General features: G+C 42.1%; 1 protein-coding gene across 1 annotated transcript in view; it reads right to left on the reverse strand.

Annotated features, from left to right (window-relative positions):
• Positions 1-20010, reverse strand: part of sgsm2 (small G protein signaling modulator 2) — a gene marked incomplete at both ends in the record, with an annotated part of 146847 nt that extends 126837 nt beyond the window's left edge. Inside the window, one exon of the mRNA XM_079514195.1 lies at positions 19951-20010. Coding sequence (XP_079370321.1) covers positions 19951-20010 — 60 coding nt within the window. The remainder of the gene's footprint in view (positions 1-19950) is intronic.
• Positions 20011-26652: the final 6642 nt, after the last annotated feature.

Consider the following 26652-nt stretch of genomic DNA (forward strand, 5'->3'; position numbering starts at 1 on the left):
CACATTTTCACGATAAAAAAGAAATAGCAGACCTACAAGCTCGTATGAGCTTGTAGGTCTGCTATTTTTCAACAGCTTAAGTACAACATAATAATGCTTAAAACACCAAAAAGGGGTTCCCGCCCCAAAATGGGTGAAGGGAGGAGCGGAGGAAATCCACCTTATGCTTTAGCTGTTGAAAAAAAGCAGATCTACAAGCTCATAATATCGTAACCGCGAGGTCGCGCTGATTTCTTTTTATTGAGCTCCTATCATCCCTCATCTCATATCAGAGAAAACATTTGAATCGCCCACCATAGCTGGAAGCAAGCCTTACTTATAGCAACAGAGAAGCTACTATAGGGTAAATATCAGTGATACCTTTCTGAATCAATAGTAATAAAAAAATCTCCACATTGGCACAGGCGGGTTTAGTAGCTAAACATGAGAAATATTGTGAATGGCATATATTGAGGTGTGTATATATATATATATATATATATATATATATATTATCAGCTCAGTGGCCTTGTGGTTAGAGTGTCAGCCCTGAGACTGGGAGGTCGGGGTTCGATCCCCGGCCGGGTCATACCAAAGACTGTAAAAATGGGACCCAGCATCAAGGGTTGGATTGGGGGTAAGTCCCTGCGACATACTAGCGTCATGTCCAGGGGGTGTACTTGTACATCAAGCTGCCTCACGCTACAGAAACAGGAGATAGGCTCCTGCCCTATGGGCCTCATGGCTCGGCAAGGCTACTTATATATATTAAATATCTCTGTATCAAACATGGCACAGACACTGTTCAGGGGTCTGCCATAAGGATAGGGGGCCACACAGGCACATCATTGCTCCAATCCACACCAAATGTGCCACAAAACACTGTTAAGGGGTCTGTCTGCCATGACAGTAGTCACACAAAAGAAAAACAATTGCAAATTTGCACACATACAGTATAGGGCACTATACAGTATATGGCCATAACTCTGTGACCATAACTATGAATAGGGGTGTCAAAAACATCGATTTGAATTAGAATCGCGATTCTGTTATGAACGATTCAAAATCGATTCATAATTGTTTTTTTCTGGTTACAGTACAGGAGTTTTCACTACATGGTGTCTGTGATATGAAATGTAAGCTTACCCTAATCACAGTAAACATCATGTCTTCAGTCATTTTCAAGTTACTGTAGTCACTTCAGTTCAAGACTAGAGTAGATTGTGATGAAATCCTATGTATTGAATCGAGAATCATTTTGAATAGAGAATCTGGAAAAAAATGCTTTTGAATTAAAAAAAAAACTTTTTTGGATTGAGAATCGAGTTGAATCGAATCGTGACCCCAAGAATCGGAATCGAATCGAATCGTGGGAAACCCAAAGATTCACAGCCCTACTATGAACTATGATCAGTGAGACTCGGCTTGAAAATCTAATTTATGTACGGTAATTGCCATAAAAGTACTGAACACAGGCAGGAATATTAAAAAAAAAAAAGATAACAGCTAAAAAAATAAAACAAAAGCAAAAGCAGCAAACATGCCCACTGCCTTCCAATTAAGCTCACAGATGAGGCTGTTCCAGCTTTCTGACAAGGTTCCATCTCCAGGGAGGCATGTTATAAACGACACAAAGTTAAGTTTGGTGCCGTTGGTGTGTATCTCAGTTCTATCTCCTGCAGAGTTAATTGTAGGCATTAATTAATCCGGTACTGGCTTGACACCCGCTGCTTTGTTTCGTTCTAATAGACAGGAAGGATTTAATTGCTCCACTGTGTGATAAAGCTTAACCCGTTTCGACCTGAGGACGATTCTACAAAATGTCTTCTAAAATCTTCTATATGTCAGTGGTTCACAAACTATTTCATGTCAAGGACCCCCAGAATTATCTGTATTTGGCCCTTGGATCCCAATCTCAAAATAATTTAAAAAACGTTCGCTCTGAAAGAATATATTCAAAAGATATCCACCACACTTTCACGATTTAAAAAAAAAAATAGCAGATCTACAAGCTCGTATGAGCTTGTAGATCTGCTATTTTTCAACCGCTAAAGTATAATGCTTAAAACACCAATAAAGGGTGTTCCCGTACCGAATGGCTTAACTTCTTTATGCTGCCGTTCTGAAACCTTGTGTTCGTTATGCAGGGAGACCTGCGGGGAAGCGGTAAGACATGTCATGCTGTCTGTTCGTGACAGACCAAATTAGCCTTCTTCATCACCACCAGGACAATGTTCGGGTTTAGGGAGAGGTTGCGGTTGTCACTGTTGTTTTGCCAAAAAAAACATTACTAACAAGGCAACCTATAAGTGTGCATGACTACAACCACCTGGAACACATTGAAGCATTATTACGCATTGCTTTCATGCTATTGTCAGTGTGCTGCGACACACAACACACAGTGCGAACAACGTAGTACATGTAAGACCCGTAAACGCGGGAAGCGAACGAAGCTGTTGTGGCAGTCTGACGCACGCACACGCACATACACACACACACACACACACACACATACACACACACACAGAGACCTCTGTATCGTTCCAATTTCAGTTGCCCTCTGGTGGCGGGCAGGTGGTGTTACAGCGTGACACACACACAGACAGACACACAGACAGACAGTTTTGGTCAGCTTCTATAGTTAGTGCTCAATTCGTTCGCAATCAATTCGTTCACAATAATTCTATGAATGTATCCATTCTGCTGTACATAGTGGAGTCGTGTTGTTGTGTTTCAGCCAGCAAATTTTCATTTTAGTTTTAGTCATAGTCTCTTGAATAGTTTTCACTTAGTTTTAGTCACATTTTAGTCACCCGGAATGTCTTAGTGTTAGTCTAGTTTTAGTCGACTAAATATCATAGGATTTTAGTCGACTAAATCTACAGTTGATTTAGTCGACTAAAATGTATTTTAGTGCTCACAACGCGCTGTGACGCGTTGTGAGCTTGTAGATCGGCTATTTTAAGCGCGTTGTGAGCTTGTAGATCGGCTATTTTCAGCGCTGCGACGCGCTGTGAGCTTGTAGATCGGCTATTTTCAGCATGCAACCAAGTGTAAAATGACAAATGACAAAATGATACTGGATCTCTTGTCCACTAGTCCCTTCCTGACATTTTAGTCTAGTTTTTATTTTGTGACGAAATTGTCAGTATATTTAGTCTTAGTTTTAGTCATCATACCTTAGTTTCCATTTAGTTTTCATCAGTGGAAAAAGGTAGTCGACGAACATTTTTCGTCTTAGTTTTAGTCGACGAAAGCAACACTGCTGTGTGTCAGCCCAAGTTTGGTGGACACATGTGTTGATAGAGTGACATACAGACATATATACACACACACACACACATGACCAGACAGATGGCATCATTACAGTAGTTTTGCACTCATACTGCAATGAGAGCCATTTCATCTGGTGGTGCAGGTGTAAAGTTCCTGTCTGCAGCATACTATGCCAACCAGAAAATAATAAAAGTGCCTTAAATGACATATCCGTGAGTGCTGGTGTTCTCTTCTTAGAGATTTCTTTTAAAGTTTACTTTTCCCGACCGCGCACCCGGTGAGAATGTATAGAGACAGTGAGACGAATTGGAGTCGTGCGGGCTTCCTTGCTTCAAAGGTGTAAAGTCCCTGCCTAGGCATATAGCCAGAAACTCAGACGAATACAATAGAGTGTCGCAGTCCCGCCCCTTTTCATGACGACGCCAGGCCCAGGAAATAGTTCACAATGCATTTTTCCCATAGACATTTCAAAACGTATTTATTTAAAGACCTTATAAGCGTCGTACAAAGCCAACTCTTGTCGTGACAAATCATGACAAAAACACAATATTTTGTGCGCGGCGTAAACGTCTTTAAATAAATACTTTCTGAAAAGTCTATGAGGAAAATGAACGGGGATTTCTTTTCCGGGTCTCTCGAGGGGGTGGGACTGCGACGCTCTATTGGCCTGACTGGCCACAGCATCAGCGATGAATTGGCACTGACTTTCTCCATAGTATAATCACTGCTGGTTCAATTGGCATGAAACAATAATGGTAAAAAAAAAATAAAAAAAAACAATGATGGGAGGGTATATCTCATCTGCCTATATACACAAGTCCAGGTGGCGCAGCTAGGGTTAACCCATTTAGGCCTGACCTCAAAATCTAAAAAACATCTTCTAAATCCTCCAGTTTTCTGAAATAAATATTTTCACGATTTTTCAAAAATAGCAGACCTACAAGCTCGTAGCGCGCCACTCGGTGGCACGCTACGAGCTTGTAGATCTGCTATTTTTCAATAGCTAAATTATAACATAATGTTTAAAACACCAAAAGGGGTTCCCGCCCAAAATTACTCTAAAGAGAGAAACTTTAGCACTTTACATTTGTATTTATAGTTTAGCTGTTCAACTGTAAACTACAAGAAGGCTGCAAAAGGGATTTATTTTTCCCTAAGGTGAGAAAACTTTAGGCAGGTAGCCGGGGAAAACTTTTTATTGAATCACCAGTGGAATCAATGTGTCATTACAGGCTCAATAACTTAAACAATCATAGAGGCCCATTTCCCACTGATTGGTTCCCAATGAACCGGTTCAGTTCTTTGTGGTTCTTAGTCCATGAGCTCCAAAATTGGAACGTTAATTATGAATTGAGTGTGCTAAACCATACCATACCTATATTAGTTATCACCATGAAACTTCCCCAATTGAGTACTTACACGAAGACAATGATTTATTGTATTACACATTTTACATTTTTAAATGAGGCATTATGTAGGAAAATATGCAAAATAATCAAAAATATGAAAAAGCTACTACTGTGGAAGGATTATCATGTATTAATTTACTTGTATTGATCCTATAAACAATTTAATATAGGTCTAGTTTTTCCCACCAATTTTGGAGCTCTGGCTCATGGACTAGAAACCTAAAAGAACTGAACCGGTTCCCATTGGGAACCAACCGGTGGAAAGGGGGTCACAGTGTGTATTAATCTACAAGTCTTTAGTGGCTCACTGTTGGATTAATGGGGTGTGTATCTGGTCCCCAACATTCCCGCCCATTTTGGGCGGGAACCCCTTTTGGTGTTAGCATTATGTTGTGCTTTAGCTATTGAAAAATAGCAGATCTACAAGCTCATAGCGCGTCACCGAGTGGCGCGCTACGAGCTTGTAGATCTGCTATTTTTTTTAAATCGAAAAACCACTGACATAGAAACATAGCTTTTTCAGAAAACTGTCAGGATGTAGACGACATTTTTAGAATCTGATCTCAGGTCAAAAATGGGTTAAGTAAATGAAGCAGAGATGTACAAATAGATCTATGTCCATCTTCAAAACGGATCTATAGCTTCATCCAATGAGTCAGACCAAGTTGACATACCCAGGATTAACTGCCCCCTCAGTGGTGAGTGACGAGCTGAAAATGCACCAAGTGTGAGACCGGATTGATTGCATATGGGAACCATCCAATTTGATTAGAGCTGACCGGAGGTTTACACCTTAAGTTGATGAATGTCAACGCTGCTCAGAGTGCTTTGGCCACAGCCATGCGTTCACACTTTGGTGTCTCTGTATACAATGTGGGGGTTACCGATGTAGATTTTTCCTTTAGCATGGTTAACCATTGCAAATAATAACAGATTCAATTGTGCTCTCGTGAAATAGACAATATCTTTAACAACATATGCGTACATCTACTGTACACAAACCAAGACTGTTCTATCTGACATGTCAAAAAGGGTTGGGCTATCTATCTGCTATAACTTGTATTATGTTATTACAACTCATTCAGTTTGATGAACCATGATAAGGTATTATTTGAATAGCACTGCGTGCGTGCGTGCGTGCGTGCGTGCGTGCGCGCGTGCGTGCGAATGCACACACATTAGTAATGGTCAGTAAACTTTGAGCATGGCAGAGTTTCACAGGTTATTGGGGTTATTTTTACCACTTTAAACAAATAAAGGCCTCTGTTACAGGCACAGGAGCAAAAGTGCTAATAATCTCACACACACACACACACACACTCACACACACACACACACACACACCCACACTGTGCGTGCGTGCGTGCGTGCGTGCGTGCGTGCGTGCGTGCGTGCGTGCGTGCGTGCGTGCGTGCGTGCGTGTCTTAGCATAGTAGGCTGAATCCTGAAACTAATGGCCTCTGGGAGAAACATTAGCATTAGCGAACAGCCACTCTGTTACATAAGCATACATGTACTCTCCTCATGGCTGGAGCAAACACATTAAACACACCAATGACAGAAACCTTCAGGTCTCTGGCAACAGAGGCGGAAATTCTCTTCAAATAGGGCTGCCACCATTTTCATAGCCATTATTCTTTCTTTCAATGACTTTATTCCATGATGAATTGAGAAGCGTGCAGATAGATAGATACTAGATAGATAGATAGATAGATAGATAGATGCGTCTGCCTATAGCTGCAGCACAGTCGGAAAACAAGTGAGTTAATCTATTCCTCGCTCAAATGTTTTCAAAAACATTTCTGAGAGCAATGTTTAGCTGTACATTATGACATTGTGTGTGTTTTTACATGGCTGTCATTGTCATGTTGGAAACAGCAGTAAATCAGCGAGGGTTTGATTAGGCATCGTTATAGAGCGGAGCGGTCATTATCCAGAAATAACAGACAGCTGAATTTGGCGATTGACCAATCAGTGTTGTTTTCGTCGACTAATACTATGACGAAAAATGTTCGTCGACTACCTTTTTTCACTGACAAAAACTACATAAAAACTTAAATACTAAGCCATGACGACTAAATATACTGTCGATTTTGTCAACAAATAAAAACTAGACTAAAATGTTAGGAAGGGACTAGTGGACAAGAGATCCAGTATAAGTCATTTTACACTTGGTTGCATGCTGAAAAAGCAGATCTACAAGCTTAACCAACTTCTCTGTAATTCATAAACTCCTGAAGTCGTATTTCAGGACCTACTGTACTGTAGTGCCGCGGTTCTCAAAGGGGGGTCCGAGGAACCCCCAGGGCTCCTTGAGAAGGTTCAAGGTTGGACTTTATTGTTACATCTTGTGTAACAGGTACATGAGAGTAACACTTATTTTTGTTTGGCTTCCTTACAGACAATGCAGCAGCATATTGTTGGGATAAAGTAGACCTTTTAAGCAGTTAGCATTACTTATAAGAGTGTGCACCCTAGCTGTGCTCAAGCAAGGTCACAGAGAGCGTTATCCTTTGCCCGGTTTCGCTCATTCGTTCATGTATCTGATTGTTCGGGGAAAGAAGCCTTTTTTTTGGCTTTTGTGCCTTTATTTATAGTTACAGTGAAGACAGACAGGAAAGAGGGAGTGAGCGAGGGGGAGAGACATGCAGCAAAGGTCGTCATGAACGGGACCCGAACACGCAACGCGCTGTCAGGCCAGAGCCTATATGTGGCATGCGCCTTGACCATTAGGCCAGCGGGCGCCTGGGAAAGAAGCTTTTTTGCAGTCTATTTTACAGGTTACAGGTCTGTAACAAAGGCTGTATGAATGGAACCAAATGGACCTGTACACTCTCAGAGTTATGGTTTTATAGTATAGAATTGGGTCCCAGAGAGTGTGAAAAAAATCACACCAGTGTGAAGTGAGTGGTGCAACTACGTGTGGGGGTCCCCGGAAGTTCCAGACCCACAGGAACGCGCCCAGGGTGGCGGCCCCGGTCCCGGTGAGCCGCCCCGCGTCCGAAACGCTTGAGAAATGACAGAGTTACCGTGTGGGGGGTCCCCTCTACTGTACTCTACTGTACTGTCACTGTACTGTACTGTCACACCCGAAATCACGTAATGGCTGCTAAAAACTCAGCTTCCCATCATGCACCTGTGCAGTGTGAAGCTCAACAGTGCCACTTTGTCACCTGTTGGTACCAAGCCCCCAGTAAGGCTATCCAACGTTGAAGATGCCACTACCTACTGGCGAAATGTGGAATTGCAGCACTTTAATGGAAGTGGACGGACGCTCATTACGTCACGTGCGTAAGCCCGGACCTCAAAATTGAGGTCCGGGGCTAGGCTAGGCTAAACTGCCGCTCGCTCGAGCCATTGAGTTAGAATTATACTTCCGGAAGTCTTCCAGGTGCTTCAAAACGTCACTGAGCAACTTCCACTGAAATGAATAGCGGGGGGGGGGGTGCGGGGCTAACGCTCCAGTTCGGTCTCTATCCTTCTTTATACTCTGGTTGGTACCCTGAACATACATAGGGACAGACATAGGGAGGGAGGGACGGACATAGCTGGGCATTGGAGTGGCTGCACCCTATGGTTGCACCACTGCATTGAGCCACACGGAGTGCTGTGGCTCAATGCATATCAAACTGGAGGTCCTTGCCAGTGCCGGGCAATAGTACTCAGGAGAGTAATATGTTACTTATTATATTACTCCTTAAAAAAGTAATACTATTCTATCATTTATTACTTGGAATCAAGAGTAATAAATGATACAATGATTTGTCCATCCGCAAAAAAAAGAGAGATGTCAACAACACAATCTGTTTAGCCAGCTCCTTTTAGAATTGAATCAATTTGTTTTGAATAATGGTAATCACCACTCAATAGCCACAAGGCTATAAAATAAAGCAGCAATCTCTCTTGACCTTTTAAATAAAATGTTTTTCAAAAGGCAGCCAACTAATTCTGATTAATATGTACAACCTAACATGTTAATCGTTAATCATTACAAAATAATGAAACACTGGTCCTTGCAATTAAAAGTCTGAGAACGTGTGTGTATGTATCAGGGCCGGATTAACACCTCTGAGGGCCCCTGGGCACTGAAGCTCGAATGGCCCCCCTTCACGCGTGCGCAACATTTTTGCTGTTTTGGAGCCGTTTTGGGGCAGTTTTATGCCGTTATATTGGCCTATTTCCGGTCGCCTACCCCCCCCAGAGTGACAGCCAATCTAGCGCATTGTTGCTGCTTTACACACAATTGCACTTTTCAGCTGCCCTTCTCACCAACAATAAAACACTAATCTTTTTAGACACCATTTATTTCATTCGGATTAGCAGGGAAATGTTCTGTGGAGCTAAAAAAAAAAAGGAAAAAAAATGTATATATATTTTTTTTAGGGGCCCCTGGTGCCCAAGGGCCCCTGGGCACGTGCCCAAAGTGCCCATATGGTAGATCCGGCCCTGGTATGTATGTGTGTGTGTGGTGTGTGGTGTGTGTGTGTGTGTGTGTGTGTGTGTGTGTGTGTGTGTGTGTGTGTGTGTGTGTGTGTGTGTGTGTGTGTGTGTGTGTATGTGTGTGTTTTATATATGCATATCTTATTTTATTTTATTTTCTCTGGGGAGTTCTCTAGACTTTCAAGCACCAAACTGAATGTGTCCATATTTGTATATTATTTTTGTATTTGATTTTTTGGTTCGATGTAGGTAATGGGTATAATGTTTATAACTGTGTCCTTTGTTCCACAACGTGTCTGAGCTGAGCTGAGCTGTCTGTGTTTTTTGATGTCATGATGGCATGATGTCATGATGTCATGATGGCATGATGTCATGATGGCATGATGTCATGATGTCATGATGTCATGATGGCATGATGTCATGATGTCATGATGGCATGATGTCATGATGTCATGATGTCATGATGTCATGATGGCATGATGTCATGATGTCATGATGTCATGATGTCATGATGGCATGATGTCATGATGTCATGATGTCATGATGTCCATCTTGCAAGCCCTGCATGGCTGCATGGATGGTAGTCGGGCTGCAGCCTGATAATGCATGGATGGTAGTCGGGCTGCAGCCTGATAATGCATGGATGGTAGTCGGGCTGCAGCCTGATAATGCATGGATGGTAGTCGGGCTGCAGCCTGATAATGCATGGATGGTAGTCGGGCTGCAGCCTGATAATGCATGGATGGTAGTCGGGCTGCAGCCTGATAATGCATGGATGGTAGTCGGGCTGCAGCCTGATAATGCATGGATGGTAGTCGGGCTGCAGCCTGATAATGCATGGATGGTAGTCGGGCTGCAGCCTGATAATGCATGGATGGTAGTCGGGCTGCAGCCTGATAATGCATGGATGGTAGTCGGGCTGCAGCCTGATAATGCATGGATGGTAGTCGGGCTGCAGCCTGATAATGCATGGATGGTAGTCGGGCTGCAGCCTGATAATGCATGGATGGTAGTCGGGCTGCAGCCTGATAATGCATGGATGGTAGTCGGGCTGCAGCCTGATAATGCATGGATGGTAGTCGGGCTGCAGCCTGATAATGCATGGATGGTAGTCGGGCTGCAGCCTGATAATGCATGGATGGTAGTCGGGCTGCAGCCTGATAATGCATGGATGGTAGTCGGGCTGCAGCCTGATAATGCATGGATGGTAGTCGGGCTGCAGCCTGATAATGCATGGATGGTAGTCGGGCTGCAGCCTGATAATGCATGGATGGTAGTCGGGCTGCAGCCTGATAATGCATGGATGGTAGTCGGGCTGCAGCCTGATAATGCATGGATGGTAGTCGGGCTGCAGCCTGATAATGCATGGATGGTAGTCGGGCTGCAGCCTGATAATGCATGGATGGTAGTCGGGCTGCAGCATGATAATGCATGGATGGTAGTCGGGCTGCAGCCTGATAATGCATGGATGGTAGTCGGGCTGCAGCCTGATAATGCATGGATGGTAGTCGGGCTGCAGCCTGATAATGCATGGATGGTAGTCGGGCTGCAGCCTGATAATGCATGGATGGTAGTCGGGCTGCAGCCTGATAATGCATGGATGGTAGTCGGGCTGCAGCCTGATAATGCATGGATGGTAGTCGGGCTGCAGCCTGATAATGCATGGATGGTAGTCGGGCTGCAGCATGATAATGCATGCCACGGTCAGGCCACATCTAGCCCATTTAGACCAGGAGGGGGGGAACCCAGTGTACTCTCTGCTGCCCCATCTGGCGGAGTCAGGTTACGATTCTACAGATGTCTTCTAAATCCTGACAGTTTTCTGAAAAACCCTATGTTTCTATGTCAGTCGTTCTCAAACTATTTCATGTCATTTTACACTTTGTTTGCATGCCGATCTACAATCTCACAAGGTGAGGTTGTAGATCGGCTATTTTTAGGTTGTAGATCGGCTATTTTTAGATCTGCTATTTTCAGCTATTTTCAGCATTACGGCGGCATCAAGGCAAAACACATTTTAGTCGACTAAATCACCTGTAGATGTAGTCGACTAAAATCTTATGATATTTAGTCACTACACAACACTAAAACATTCCGGGTGACTAAAATGTGACTAAAACTAAATGAAAGCCATTCAAGAGACTATGACTAAAACTAAAATAGAAATTTGCTGCCAAAAACAACACTGGCATCAATACAAGGGTCTCGTTGACTTTTGCTGGCACTCCACCAAGTCACGACGCTATGAACATCCACAGCACGCAAAACCGCATGTTTAGCTCTGCAGGCGAGAGAGTTGCCTTGCCAAACATTGTGAAGTCCGTTTCAGCCGACTCTGCACTATTCGAGTTACGCTCCCATAGGAACATAAATAAATGTTTATAAATCGTAAATCATGTTTGGGGTGAGCCATTTTGGATTCGGCACAAATGCCAATCTAAGTGACTATTAAAGATCAATGTCACAGTAATTAACTGGAAACGAGGAACACAATGGCTCAAGACATTCAAGTGATATCTGAGTGGACAGTAAAAACAGCACTGACTCGCGGTTAAATGACCTCGGCTCATATTTTTTTTAAATCACACCTGTGTGAAGTGAGGGGTGCTCTTATCATTATACATCATCATACATCGTCTCATGAACAACTGAATTTATGTGATTGGTTAGCCGATTTGCTCGTCTACATATGACGTACATTTTCCCTTCATTTTTATGTTTGTGTTGCCACAGATTTACGTCATATTTGAGGCACATATGACCTAATTTCTCCTTTCATTGTCAATGGCAAATATGAGACGTGTGAGGACAAAAGCTGTATATTGGAGGGGCAAAAAAAAGAAATCACACTTGTCTGAACTCTGAAGTGAGGGGCACTCTTATCATACATCACATTCCGTGCTCAGCCAATCAAATCATCTCTATCACTGTGCAAAAAGCATGGAATACGGTTGTGTATATTACAGGAAACTCCCGTTAAACTTACCAACAAACTCCGGTAAACTCCTATAATGTACCATCACACCTGTATATTACCGTATATCACTGTATATGCCTGCTAAACTTGAGGTTTACGGGCAAATCTAGTGCCCACGATTGCCCGTTAACAGTGTATGGGGTACACACATCTCAGCCAATCAAATCATCGCCATGGGATACACACATTTCTCAGCCAATCAAATCATCGCAATACATACAAACACACACAAAGCTGGGCATAGGAGGAGCTAAAAAAAATAATGATTTGGCTCAAATGATGCATTAAAGGCAGTATATACAAATATGTGCAGACACCTCCCATTTTGTTTTCCGCCCCCAAAGCACTCTCTCTGCCTTCACAGAGGACAGATCCTTCTGACGGAAGTGTACGTGCCCAGGCCAGGAAGACACAGAACACAAAAGGTCAACATAACATCCTCACTGCTGCACTGCAGTCATTGCAGATTGCTTACGTCTCTAGAACCTCCTTTCCCACTGAGGGTGAACCTAAATTTGAGCCTGCTGTGAACAAAAATATTTAGGCGACAATGAGGTGACCCCCCCATCACCTCATTGTCTCACTTCAATCCCACCACGTCAGGTCAAGCGAGGCATGTCAAAAGAAGATGCCAGTTCACTCCGTGTCGAGTCTCTTAAGTACCAGCACCAAACCTGAGTGGCAGCTGCAACCTCTGAATCATCCTTCATTAGTCGCTTACTCGCTTCTGGAAAAGAAACCACTTGGGTTGTGTGATATCTCATCTCACACACCTGACCTGACACAAAGGCACATTGCTTTCGCACTGCCTAGTGCCTAGTGTGGATGTGAGGAAAGACCATTGGCCGACATGCTCACTATTAGTGCTCAAACTGGTGAGGATAAAGGATTAATGGATTATAAACGTTTTCGAATGCACCTTGAAAAGCTTCACACAATTGACCACGTGACTTTACACCACACAAATGTATTTCCGGATAGTAAACTACATGGGAATCATAGAAAAACATTTGTAAAGTAATAAACTGTATTTGTGAGATCAATTTGACAGATTGCAGTGGTATAAAGGGGACATAATTTCCCAGATGTGTAAAGCGTGCTACTCATGCAGAATTGGACCCACAAAAGTGTAAAAAGGGCCACGTAATGTAGCCATAATAACCACAGTACGTTTTTTTCCCCAAGACATTTTTTGTGGATATGACTTCACACCACACAAATGCACTCGGTGCCGCGCTATGAGCATGTAGATCTGATATTTTTCAATAGCTAAAGTATAACATAATGCTTAAAAACACCAAAAGGGGTTCCCGCCCTGAATGGGTTATAGTTATACCCCTAGCCTCCGTCCCTATAGGTAACGACAGGGAGAACATACACCCGATCAACAAGCTCACACGGCATCGTGCTGCGACGTGCCGTGATCTTCTTAGATCTGCTATTTTCCAACCAAAGAGTATTGCATGGAAAACAGAACAAACCAAGTACACAACCCTGAGGGACCCCAGGGGTTCTACACACACACAATGGGGTTTAAGTGATTATCCAATGTTTAGGGTAGAGTATGCTAATCCAATATAATTAACACAATTGCAGCTGCAGTCTCCCAGCAGATGCAGACCAGTGGTTCCCAAAGTGGGGTCCGGGGACCCCCAAGGGTCCTTGAGGGAGTTCCAGGGGGTCCCCAGCTAAATGATAGTTAGGAACCAAATGGACCCTTATGGGTCTGTAACTCTGAGAGTGTACAAATGGAACCAAATGGACCCTTAATGGGTCTCTAACTCTGAGAGTGTACAAATGGAACCAAATGGACCCTAATGGGTCCATTTGGTTCCATTTGTACACTCACAGTTACATTAAGTTTGATTTTACAATTACACATTGGGGCCCCAGAGATGCAGAGAAATGCCGTTAAATGGGGGTCCGTAGCCCTAATTCAGGTCAAACCTGGGGGTCCTTGCAATGAAAATGGTTGAAAATCACTGCTAGAGACGTAAAAATCTTCTCTTATGGTTATGGGGGTCCTTGGCATATATTTTTTCAAATGGGGGTCCTCAGGCTAATGAGTGTCATCTGGGGGGTCCTTGTAATGAATGGGCGACTGTGGCTCAGGAGGTAGAGCAGGTCATCCAATGATCCCTGGGTCGGCGGTTCGAATCCCGGCTCCTCCTGTCCACATGTCGAAGTGTCCTTGGGCAAGACACTGAACCCTACATTGCCTCCAATGAGTCGGTCGCTGTGAGCTTGCTACCATTGGTGTGTGAATGTGGGAAGTGAGGTCGCTGGTGTCGACTGTTCGCCGCTTCACCTCCCAATGTATGAATGAATGAACCATTGTAAAGCGCTAATAATTAATAATTTGTGGATAGTAAAATACATAACATCTCGTTACATGCAGTGTTGATTTTGTCGACTAATACTAAGACGAAAAATGTTCGTCGACTACCTTTTTTCACTGATGAAAACTAAATGGAAACTATATGAAAACTAAGCTATGGCGACTAAAACTAAGACTAAATATATTGACAATTTCGTCAACAAATAAAAACTAGACTAAAAGGAAGGGCCGGGACTAGTGGACAAGAGATCCAGTCATTTTACACTTGGTTACATGCTGAAAATAGCAGATCTACAAGCCCACAGCGCGTTGCGCTGCGACGTGTTGGGAGCTTGTAGATCGGCTATTTTCAGCAAGTGTAAAAGCAGTCATTACGACGGCATCAAGGCCCGCCAAAATACATTTTAGTCGACTAAATCAACTGTAGATTTAGTCGACTAAAATCTTATGATATTTAGTCGACTAAAACTAGACTAACACTAAAACATTCCAGGTGACTAAAATGTGACTGAAACTAAATGAAAACCATTGAAGAGACTATGACTAAAACTAAAATTTGCTGCCAAAAACAACCCTGGTTCCATCATGTAACCAGTGTGGGCTCGATAAGCCTGCTTGATAAGGTGATCGTTATCAATAAAAATTAACGAGCTCCATCCCTAGTTACATGCAAGGTATTTTGTGAGGTCAACTAATTAAGTTCAATAAAAACTTCCATATGATCGGTCCAGTGGGTTCAGGGTTGAGATGTGAGCTGCTGAGGACACACAGACAGAGTCTGTTATAGACAGCTAGCCTCCTAAACATTATAAATGTACCAATTGTAGGAACCCTGTGAACAGTGGAAATAGGCAGGATGTTCTTGTCAATATGGGTTGTACCGTACATATTGTAGTTACTATAAACTATGATAATAATCAAGTATGAACAGAAATGCACATCAACAGTGTGTGTTTCCCTCGAAGCATGGTGATGTGGCAACAACCTTGTGTTTAAGTGTGAGGGGGCCGTCTGGTCACTACAGTATTAAATTGATCATCATTTGATGTAATCCAACTATTGAGCTACTGTACTGTTGCTGCTGAAGCCTTCAGTTGCCAGGCAATGCCAAGGTTCAGCGAGACAAAGGCCGGGGGCTGGGCAGTGGGCACACACAGGTTGGTGTGTTTAAATGTCAAAATCTATTGATTGTCCTTGGATGAAAATGTGTTCAGGTGACAGATGATGGAGAATACAATAACTGTCCTGATAATCCTATTACCGCTGACAGAGTGGTCATGTTGTTCTAACAGTTCCTTCCAGTAAGGTCAAATGTATCTAAAAAAAGATACTATACTATACTAAAGTATGGTAGTATATTTCACTAACGTTTCTGCTGGTCTTCTCTTATCTACAGAAATATGACAAAGAAGACGATGATAGTGAAACCACCACCACGACGGCAGACGCTATCTCAAGTTAATCTGATTTCATTACAATCTGATACATTGCGGGGAGTTCAAGCAGACAAACACCGAGGCAGAGCCGGTCCAGCAGGCCCCCGCTGCAACTTCCACAGCCGGTAGAAACAGCTCAACGTTCGGACGAACGTTGAGCCACCACCACATACTTAATTCTCCACCAGAGGATCTCGGTGCTGACGCTCCAAATCAGGTGAAGAAACGGGACAAATATCCGAGTAGCCTTTTTAGTGCATGGTTGTGATTGCAAATAAATGAAACATACACCTAGGTCTCTTATATTGTAGGTGATAATTATGCACTAGGAAAACGCATTAGCCTAATTTGTTGCCTAATTAAACCCCAGCTGCACGAGGTTTCCTCGTGCTAAATGCCCGCCTGCAGTCCCAGCTCTGACCAGTAGGGCAGAGCGCTTCCATGTTGGCCAGCCCTTCTGGGGGCTTGGTTTAACTTCACGCAGTTACTGTGCATTGTCTTCTCACCTGTGAACCTGTCACTGACTCTGCCTTCTCCTCTCCTCTCCAGTGATTCCGGGACTCGAGCTGTTTGGAGCAGCCTACCCTTACCACTCGTCCCCCTACCTTTGTTGTGAATAAATACGCCCGGGTGGGCTTCAAACCTAGCCTGGATCCAGCCCGAAGACCCCACCCACTCTCTGAGTGGACTCCGTCTCTTGGTCTGGTGTTGCACTGTGAACCTATAATTTCTTCGGTACAAAAATGTATTATCCAATGAGAATCGGTGGTGGGGGTGGGTCTAACGAACAACCAATCAGCGCCGAGTCCCGTATTCAGCGTCATCACGCAGCGCAACACACAGAGGAAGGAGGGAAAAACAACACCAATGGCTACTGGTTGAGGGAAATTCTAATCCCCTCCCCCTTGAAATCGCTCAGACAGGAGACAATGTCAGACTGAAGCTTCAAGAAAGCTACAGTCTGATAATCAGGCTACTTCAAACCTCCATTTGCCTCGTCCTTGCTGTGCACTTGGTTCACACACACTCGAGTCATAACGGATGCATTCGTTATTATACCCGTTCAAAGTCTCCATTTTTCAATTGAGTGCTATAGCGCCACCCTTTGGCCAATGGTTGTGAGTTTCATTTCTCTGTAGTTTTTGATGACCCTCTACTATACTGTAGAGTTTTGTAAAGAATGACTGCACGGTTCTGGCTGTAACAGCAGAAGAATAAAACTAACAAAAACAAAAGGGGTCATACACACTACGTGCTTGGCCTACTGAATATACTGTCCTGTCTAGTAAATATATATATATAAATTAGAAATATCAGTTGCACCCAAAATTATATACCCCCCCACTGCAAATTGGAAATTACTGGCAAAATTGACCAACTGGCTGTTTGCAATAAATCAATCAAACAAACAAGAACAATTTAAATAGCTCAATACAACTAACTTTCTCAAAATTCAACACAAAATGCCACTTTCCACAGCAGTTTCAAAATGATACATCCCTTTCATAAACAGTGCATAGTAGAGCACTCTTTAGCTGTTATGACCTGTTGTAAAGGTGATGCATAGCAGCTTCTGGCAGCATCCCTGAGGAATCTTATTCCATTCCTCATGTTTAATGGCCTCCAGTTCATCAATATTGTTGGTTTGATATTTTGCAACTGGCCTTCTTCAAATCCCAGAGATTTTCTATGGGGTTTCGTGTATTGATTTTTTTTTGTACTTATACTGTATACCCTTAAGGCGTCTTACTGGTTATTATTATTTGTAGTATTAGTAGTAGTAGTAGTAGTAGCCTAGTAGTAGTAGTAGTAGTAGTAGTAGCCTAGTAGTAGTAGTAGACAGTAGTAATGTTGCATTGCATCGCAGCCTTCCAATCAGCCTTGTCAATTATTCAGCCTCATCCTATGTCGTCCACTTACCACTAGTTGGCAGCAGCTAATAATAACTGCAGGTACTTGACCTGTCATGTCACGTTGACCTGCGTTGTTTGTTTGTAATTGTTCCCACTTCCCGGTGTGTGGCTGCACTCACTGCACTAGCAGCGCTGAGAGTTGCGATTGCATCATTGTATAGCAGCCTATGCTGCCTCCCAGTTATACCTTACAGCAATTTCAAGACAAAGTAAAATAATTGTTTAAGCAAGCTGCTTTTGTGTATTTTTCTACTTGGCTGTGCTGTATGCTGTTCATGCTTTGAAGTCCGAAAATACACACTGACACACACACACCCATAATAATAATTATTAATTATTAAAATGATGACGTCATGAGGCCGCCCCCGTCATTCAGGAGACCGAAGGCCACTCTAGAATCTTCCAGGAATTACGCCGAAACCAATCCTTACAATTAGAAGCATAGTTTGGTAATAGGGATGTGAATTATCGATTCATGCATTAATAGTTCATTGATAAATATTAACTATGAAGGCACTTACAAAACGCAAGCCCAAGAAGATTACTCTACTGAACTGGTGGCCATTTGCACATAAGGAATATGTGGGCTATATGATTCCAAGGTAATATGCTGGCAGAAGCTGGTGTCTGGCTGGCTATGCAATATGCATCACCTTTGCAGCAGGTTATAATAGCAAAGGTGTTCTCTATAAAGTACTAAAGATGCTTGTCAGGTGTATCATTTTCAAATTGCAGTAGGCTAGTCATTTAAAGTGAGAAACAACTTGTAATGTTAAAGGACCACTTTTCAACCTATCTTCATACTAGGTCTGTGTTCATAGGAGGGCTGTGGGTAGGTCAGAAACCCGTCAGTGACATCGATGGGGAATCCAAGCTAATAGAAACTGCAGGCTTTCTAGTCCTGAAAAGTTGCAATGCGAAAATGGAAGCCATCGTTCTCATGATAATAAAAATCTAAACATTTTTGTAAAAAAGAAATGTGTTTTAAAAAAATCTGCTTAACGATGATGTCACTGGTGGACGGGTTTGTGAACTGCCCAGTAGAAAACAATTGTGCCATTTTATCATGATTATTAGTGAGGATTATATTGAGATAGGTTGAAAAGTGGTCCTTTAACTTTGTATTGAGCTAGGCCTATTTAAATTGTTTGTTTGTTTGATTGATTTATTACTAGCAGCTGACAGTTTGTGAATATGATATAATCCTGGTGTGTGTACAGTAGGTTGTTGAAGATTGATTACTAAGATTATTTCAAGCTAGTTTTTGATATATATTGTTTCAAGTTTAAAGAGCTGCAGCCATGCGGAGAAAGACATTGAATTTATTATTACAGCTGAGTTGTTTTATAGTTTTAAAGTTACAAATAAAATGTTATCTTCACAAGGGTGTTATCATGCAATTACTTATTGAACCACTAGAGGGCACTAGTGAGAGATTCACATCAGGAATTTATTGACAAAGAACAAAATTATTGTAATACTTGCTATAGTTAGCCACCGACAATAGAACTTGTTGTTCTGTGTAGACCACTAACGTTTCCCAAGTGTAACCTATATATTTTTTTATTTTGTATCAGTTTTACTGTTGACTTCTAAATGAGGGACCTTGTAATGACTTGTAATGTGATTAAGCACCAGCACCTGTTTCTTATAACAAAAGAACCCAATAATTGGATAATTGTCTCGGTAAATCAATATATCAGCGGGTGGCGAGGCGCCTCCAAAATGGAAACATGAATAACACATGCGTCTCCGGAAATGTAACTGAAAGCAGATACGGGTAGTAGTCTATTCATTTTAATCGTATACACAATTAGCCCAACTGTAAAACTTATGCTGCTGCTGTATCAAAAATTAAATAAAACACGAAATAAGAAATTATGACAGCTCTCACTATAGCCCGTGGATTTGTACGTTACAATCGATGCTCAGAATAAACAAAACACATTCTATAAAAGCCAAATAGTATTACACTCTTGCGCGCACTCGTGCCTGTCACGTCAACCCGTTGATCCAGTGCCTATATAGCTGTCAAGAGATTGACTGTTCAATTTTTTTCCCATCGTGGTGTGTAATTTAATTAACTGGTTTACGCTCTTCTATATAAAAACAGACCTGATGGTAATCGCGTGGAGGGGGAAAAAAGAACAGGGGCGTGAATGAAACAATCGCACTCACTCACCTCCCGTTTCACGTTCCATAATAATTTCTCTTTGAATTCCTCATCTGTGGACGAACCCATGACTCTCCGTGGCCAGTTCAGCTGGACAACGTTCAACGCGACCTGTCCGCAATCTCAGCTCGCGGCGCGGGTATATATATAGTCTTCTCTTCCGTCCTTTTCAACTATCATCTACTACTATTTTGTTTGCCTATTTATTATTTCCTCGTTCCTTAATGCTCAAGGCAAAGAGGCTTCCCTTCCCTGACCCTGACAGCTGCTGGAGGCTGGCTGACGCATCGGTGTACTGGTGGTGCCGCCGCGGCGCATTCAGGAGCCATCTTCAGCTTCCCTGTGAATGACGCCAGCGGAGGAGGTCCGCCTCTTTTGTCATTACTGATCAATGGGCTGAAATCACTGTCCCCAAAGAAGCCAAGCTTCCCACTCACAGCGGGCAGCACCATTGAATCTCTCTCTCCCCCCCCCCCTGTGGGCTGTGGAGACAGTGGTGGCTATATACGAGCAAGTGTAGGCCCTGCTACTATACTACTGGTTTCTCCATCCTTTTCATTGTCGAGATGCAAGCATTTACCAGACAATTGCACGAGTCTCTCCGATCCGAGTCCGAGTCGAGTAGCAAGTCATTTGGTCCAAGTCTCAAGCAAGTCTCAAGTTTTTCTGTTGTGGGCAAGTCAAGTCAAGTCGACTCTCAAGTTTTTACCCTCAAGTCCAAGTCGAGTTGCAAGTCGTCAAATCAATGACTCGAGTCGGACTCGAGTCGAGTCATCGAGTCTCGAGTCCAATACTCTGCCGGACAGGCCGGTTACTTAAGTTGTCCGAGTCAGCTTGTCTCGAGTCGAGTCTGGAGTCATTGTCTTCCAAGTCAAGTCGAGTCTCAAGTTTTTACCCTCAAGTCCAAGTCGAGTTGCAAGTCGTCAAATCAATGACTCGAGTCGTACTCGAGTCGAGTCATCGAGTCTCGAGTCCAATACTCTGGCATTTACGCCACGGACCCCCCTAACCCCCATTTGATACGATTTATATTGTATTTCTGGGAAAACCTACACTGTTATTTTCATTCATTCTTTCATTCATTCATTCATTCATTCCTTCCCAGGCGGCCATAAAGGGTTCATTTTGGTCCAATGTGTACCAACGAATACGAGACGGCCCCTTTTCCAACTCGCCCAAAGCGGCGAAGATCGGTCGCCTCAACGGGAAGAGCGGTCGCCCCAACGGGAAGAGCGGTCGCCCCAACGCGCGGAGAATTCGCCCCCGAAAGTCCGGAGAATTCGCCCAAAAGTCCGGAGAGTCGCCCCAACAAAGAGAGAGAGAGATTTTTTACATGTAGCTGTTATGTCTCACTGACAGCTGTTTGATTGTGCTGCGCTCTTGCATATGCCTGTGTTGTTTGTGATGATTGGGGGGATTATCTGGGATCGACTACTTCAGTCTTGACATACAACATGATGTGTGATGATGTTGCTTTGCCTTATTATTGACTCTGAGTTTTGAAAGTAAAGAAGAGTTGTGTTTAAGCTGTCATGGTCCACTGATTCACAATAGTAGCCTACTTTTAAACAGAGAGAGATTTTTACCTTTACTATATTTGTACATGAACTTTGAGATTTTTCCTGTACTTTTAAACAGAGAGAGGGGGGGGGGGGGGGTTATGTGTCTAGTTATAGTGAGAGTGGAGGGGGCCCAAGGGGGGTCATCAGCCTCTTTTGTTTGAGTGTGCTGGGTCGTTACTACAACAAGAACAACAACAACAGATCAACTGTAGGAATGTAACCATTTATTTGAGAGAAATAATATATACAGATGCCACTTTAAAAAATAGTTGAACAAAAAAAAAATATACAACGCTTCTTCAATACTAGAAGAAAAAAAGTTGAACAAAAATATATATACACAACGCTACTTCAATACTAGCAGCAAAAAAAGTTGAACAAAAATATATATACAATGCTACTTCAATACTAGCAGCAAAAACTAGTGTCCCATAGGGTTAGTTTCAAAGTCCAGCAAAAAGGTAACGGAAATGGTCTTCAGTGTCACGTAGTGGTCACTGGGACAGTGACAGTGGGCACTGGGACATGCACTTTAGTTGCCCTCCTCCTGAATCCAGGTGTGAGCCATGTAGTCAACAAGACAAGTCTTACTTTTTCCCCGTACACTACGGGACATAGTAACATGATGTCTCTGCCCCGTTCAGCCTCCTGATGACGTAGCTGTAGCCATAATTATCATCGAACCGGCTTCCACCACGCTGTGTGCCGCCTTCTATCGTTGAGTACCAATGTCCAATGTCTTCGACCACAGCTGCGTCAGCTAGTGCTGGTTCAATCACAGCTTCAATCACAACTGGAGCAACTACTGCTGGTTCAACTGGAGCGGTAGCAACTACTGTTGGTTCTGCTGCTTCCACAGCTGTGTCAGCTGGTAGCGGTTCAATGGCTTCAATCAAAGCTGCTTCTACAACTGCAGGCTGCAGGCACCGTCTCTTTGGAGCAACTACTGCTGGTTCAGCGGTGCTGGTTCGTCTCATTGGAGCACTTTGGAGGATGAAGTCTCCTCCGGCAAAGCGTTGTGGGAGTCTGACTTGTCTTGGCATCTCCAGTCAGTAGTACTGTATCATTGTGCTCTGTGACCTTCCCTTTTAAAGAAAATCAAAGCTCCACCCTTTTTTTTACTGTGGTGCAGAAGAGACATGATAACAGTAGGCCTATATGAGTCAGGCGTGCTAACGAGCCCCTCCAACCTCCACTCAAAACAAAGGCAGACACTAAGCTTTGAAATACATTTCAATTTGTAAACAACTTGTTGTTTCACCTTAATACTGTGAGTAGGCTATTACAAATACATTGAAATACATTGAAATACATTGTAGGCTATTATCTGTACATTATGCTATAAGTCTAAAAGGGGCCAGCTATGGGATATAGTAAATCTAAAAAATACATTGAAATAGAAAATAAAAAGTGTCAACTTAAGTGTTTTAACCCATTTAGGACTGAGTCCAGATTCCTCCAGATTCTCACACTCTCAATAGTTACATTAATTTATTGAACTTGTAATAACTTGTTTGTAAATGCTATGGGCTATAGTAAATCCTTGAAATACATTGCAATAACCTGATATTTATGCTGCATTGATTTATATTTGTATTGATTTATATTGATATTTATAAATAAACATCTGGGTTACTTAATTTACAATTAGTCATACACATGACTACATTAACCATAACTATGTAGCTATGTAGTCATGTAGTCTACGGTTTTAAATTCCTGTAATCTATAGGACTATATGGATCTGTATTGAGGTTGGAGCATTTGCATTCTGTAGGCTACATTCCAAGCCATCATTGATTCATTGACTTAATTAACCCTCCTGGAGTTATTAAGCCCGTAGTAGTTCTTGTAGTTGGAATATCATCAGTACTCAGTAGGCCCATAAGTATCGGATCATGGGTTCCTTCAGAGTTCAGATATGGCCCAGAATGTGTTTTGGACGTGTCCAAAACACATTCTGGGCCATATCTGAACAGAGCTGAAGGGATGAGAGTTGTCCTTACAAAATGGTCTTGGCTTTCTTAAGCACCTGTCTTTGGAATACTTGATCCAGGCTACTGAAATGTACTCCACCTGCAGTTCCATATCAGTTTGAAGATAACAGATGCTGCCGCTGGACAATAGCAATGCTTTGTTTACAAACAAAGCATTGCTATTGTCCAAACATCTATCATCTATTATCTTCAAACTGATATGAAACTGCAGGTGCATGGAGTACATTTCAGTAGCCTGGATCAAGTATTCCAAAGACAGGTGCTTAAGAAAGCCAAGACCATTTTGTAAGGACAACTCTCATCCCTTCAGCTCTGAATACAGGTCCCAGGGGCCACAATTTACAATTTAGGCATTTAGCAGACGCTCTTAATCCAGAGCGATTTACATTAGGCAAGAACAAAAGTATGGGAATACATCACATATATAAAATGCATATATCAAGAAACATGCATAAGCTAAGAACGTAACTAGAACATATCTATATAATGACACTATACATATTAACTATACATATATACTATACTATGCTATACATATGTTCTATGATGTGCTATGACTACATACAATGCAATTATTGTGCTGTCTACATGACATGCTATAAGTCTGTTTCAAATGCTATCTAAGTCTAAAAAGTGCTATCTAAGGCCACTATAATAGATATAAATTGTCCTTCGTGCCTATCTATTCAGGCCTTAAATGCTGATATGAGGAGGAGGTGTCTTTACTGTCTTTTATGTGATTTATGCCTGTTATGATGGGCAGTGCACGACTGCACATCACGACTCAACTGCAGCCAGTCACGGCCAACAGGCTACCATATACCATAATAGAGCTATTTCATTCACTTGACTTCACTTCAGTTTAATTGGACCCGCCACTGGGGAATAATAGGCCTGTTTATACACCGCGGTGAGCACATGTCATTTGTTTTAGCAGTGTGGCACAATGTCTTTCCACAATATAACCTACAAAAGCTAGAGGTTGAAATAACCGCAGCCCCTACAAAATGCAAAAAAAGAAAAAGGAAAGAACGGTTGTTATCATCATTCATTATGACCGATCTGGGACCATAAAGTCATTACACTTCCTGTGCCTGCCCTCTTGTGGTCAGATTGTGTTCCTACAATCAACAACCAAAAGTCAACTGTTTGAAAAGTGCTTCATAGGCAAAGTTATTATTTTGTTATCAATCATTATTGAGAGCAATGAAAGGATTCCATACACTATGGCACAGTACACTAGGGCTGGTCAAAATATTTTTATGTCCTTAATTATATTGTCCGAGCAGGATGCAGAATGTCATGATATGGTATAAGTGTTGGTTTTTAAAGGCTGCATTGCAATAAAGTAATGTAAATGTTCTGAAGTAATCCGACTTTCAATTGTTCTGTTTTTGTCATTATAGGGCCTATAGGTCCCAAACTCTTCTCCTTTCTGGCTCCACAACTATGGAATGCATTTCCCATTACAATCAGAACTGCAGCCTCACTCCCAATCTTCCGCCGTAGTCTTAAAACCCACCTCTTCAGACTCCATCATGGCCCGTAGCACTTGCCCTAGCCCCGACGACTTTACAGGCATATGCAAAGGCTCAATTTATGTAATTTAGATAGCACTTTATGTAGACTTAGATAGCATTTTATACAGAGTTATAGCATTTTATGTAGACAGCACTAGAATAGCATTTTATGTAGACATAGCACTTTATAGTATATATATGTACAGTTTCATTACATAGATATTCCACTGTTACGTTCTTAGTTTACGCATGTTTCATGATAACTATACTTGTTATGTATGGCCATGCTTCTTTGTTCTTGCTTAATGTAAATCGCTCTGGATTAAGAGCGTCTGCTAAATTCCTAAATTGTAATTGTATACTGTAGTGTAGGCAGTAATGGTGATTATTGATCAAGAATCTCATTTTGTGGTTGTGGCTGGTATAATCCAGGCCTAGGCTGGTATAATCCAGGCCCAGGCTGGTATAATCCAGGCCGGTATAATGCTATGCTGAGTGATGACAAACAGTTTACAGAAAGCCACATAGCAAACAAGTTAATGTTCATAATTCAAACCTTTTATATTCAAGACAGTGGAAAAAGTTAAGAGGCACACTTTGATTCAGAGCAAAGAACTTGTTTGGGGGGGATGAAAACCTTCTGAAAAGCTTGATCACATTCATTAAATGTTCTTTTTTCTATTTCATTATTCACCTTTTGGCAAATCGTAATCAATCGCTGAAAATATAAATGTTAAACCTTATATGAAAGATACACTCAAAGTATAAATATGAAAACATTCTCTCCCACCTGTCTAACAATGTGCTAAGTGCTAAGATTGCTGGCTACATTTTAAAGACTATTATCATTTCTATGATATAGTAGTGCATACCGTTTTACTCAAATAAAATCCACTAGGAGGCTCCAAATATTTCAACTAATTTGTAGAACAACCCCCCCACCCAATTACAAGGTAATACTTCCTATGAAACCCATGTCTATAATGCATTATAGGCATAAATGCATTGTAATCTGCTTATAACATTGTATAATTGCACTTAAAAGTACCCATAATGAAATCATAAATAAATTACTGGTCACTCACAGACTTTTTCTTTGGGACAGGATCATGTGTATTATGAATAATTCTCAGTTAAAATACATTATAATACATGTATAATGCATTATAATCACTGATTGAAGTCAGTGATCAAGTGGTGATTGGGTGCTTTATGTAGTGGAAAATAATTGCATTAAATCTATGCCTCAAAGATGGTGCATTGACATACGAGCCAAAGCAATATTTTAAGCTCCCCACGAAAGCCAAGTAGTAGATTCTCTGGCTTAAATGTCAAGATGAATGACTATGTTCTCATGGCCAACCCGATCTCACGGAAATACGTAGATATGTACGGAATTGCGATTCCATACATACACGACTAGAAAACCTCCAAATCCATACATACGACACTGAAATTGTCTCCAGCATAGACAATGACGATGTCAAATTGCCTGTGTGGGACATACTCATTACTCAAGGATCCAGAATGAGTCGTCGTGCGGTCATATGTTGGAGACTTGAACAACCTTCAGTGCCACAGTTTGCTTTCAGTGACTTCTCCCTCATCACGGAACAAAACACGTTTCCCGCC

The sequence above is a fragment of the Electrona antarctica genome (assembly GCF_951216825.1).
Source record: "Electrona antarctica genome assembly, chromosome: 11".
NCBI lineage: Eukaryota > Metazoa > Chordata > Actinopteri > Myctophiformes > Myctophidae > Electrona > Electrona antarctica.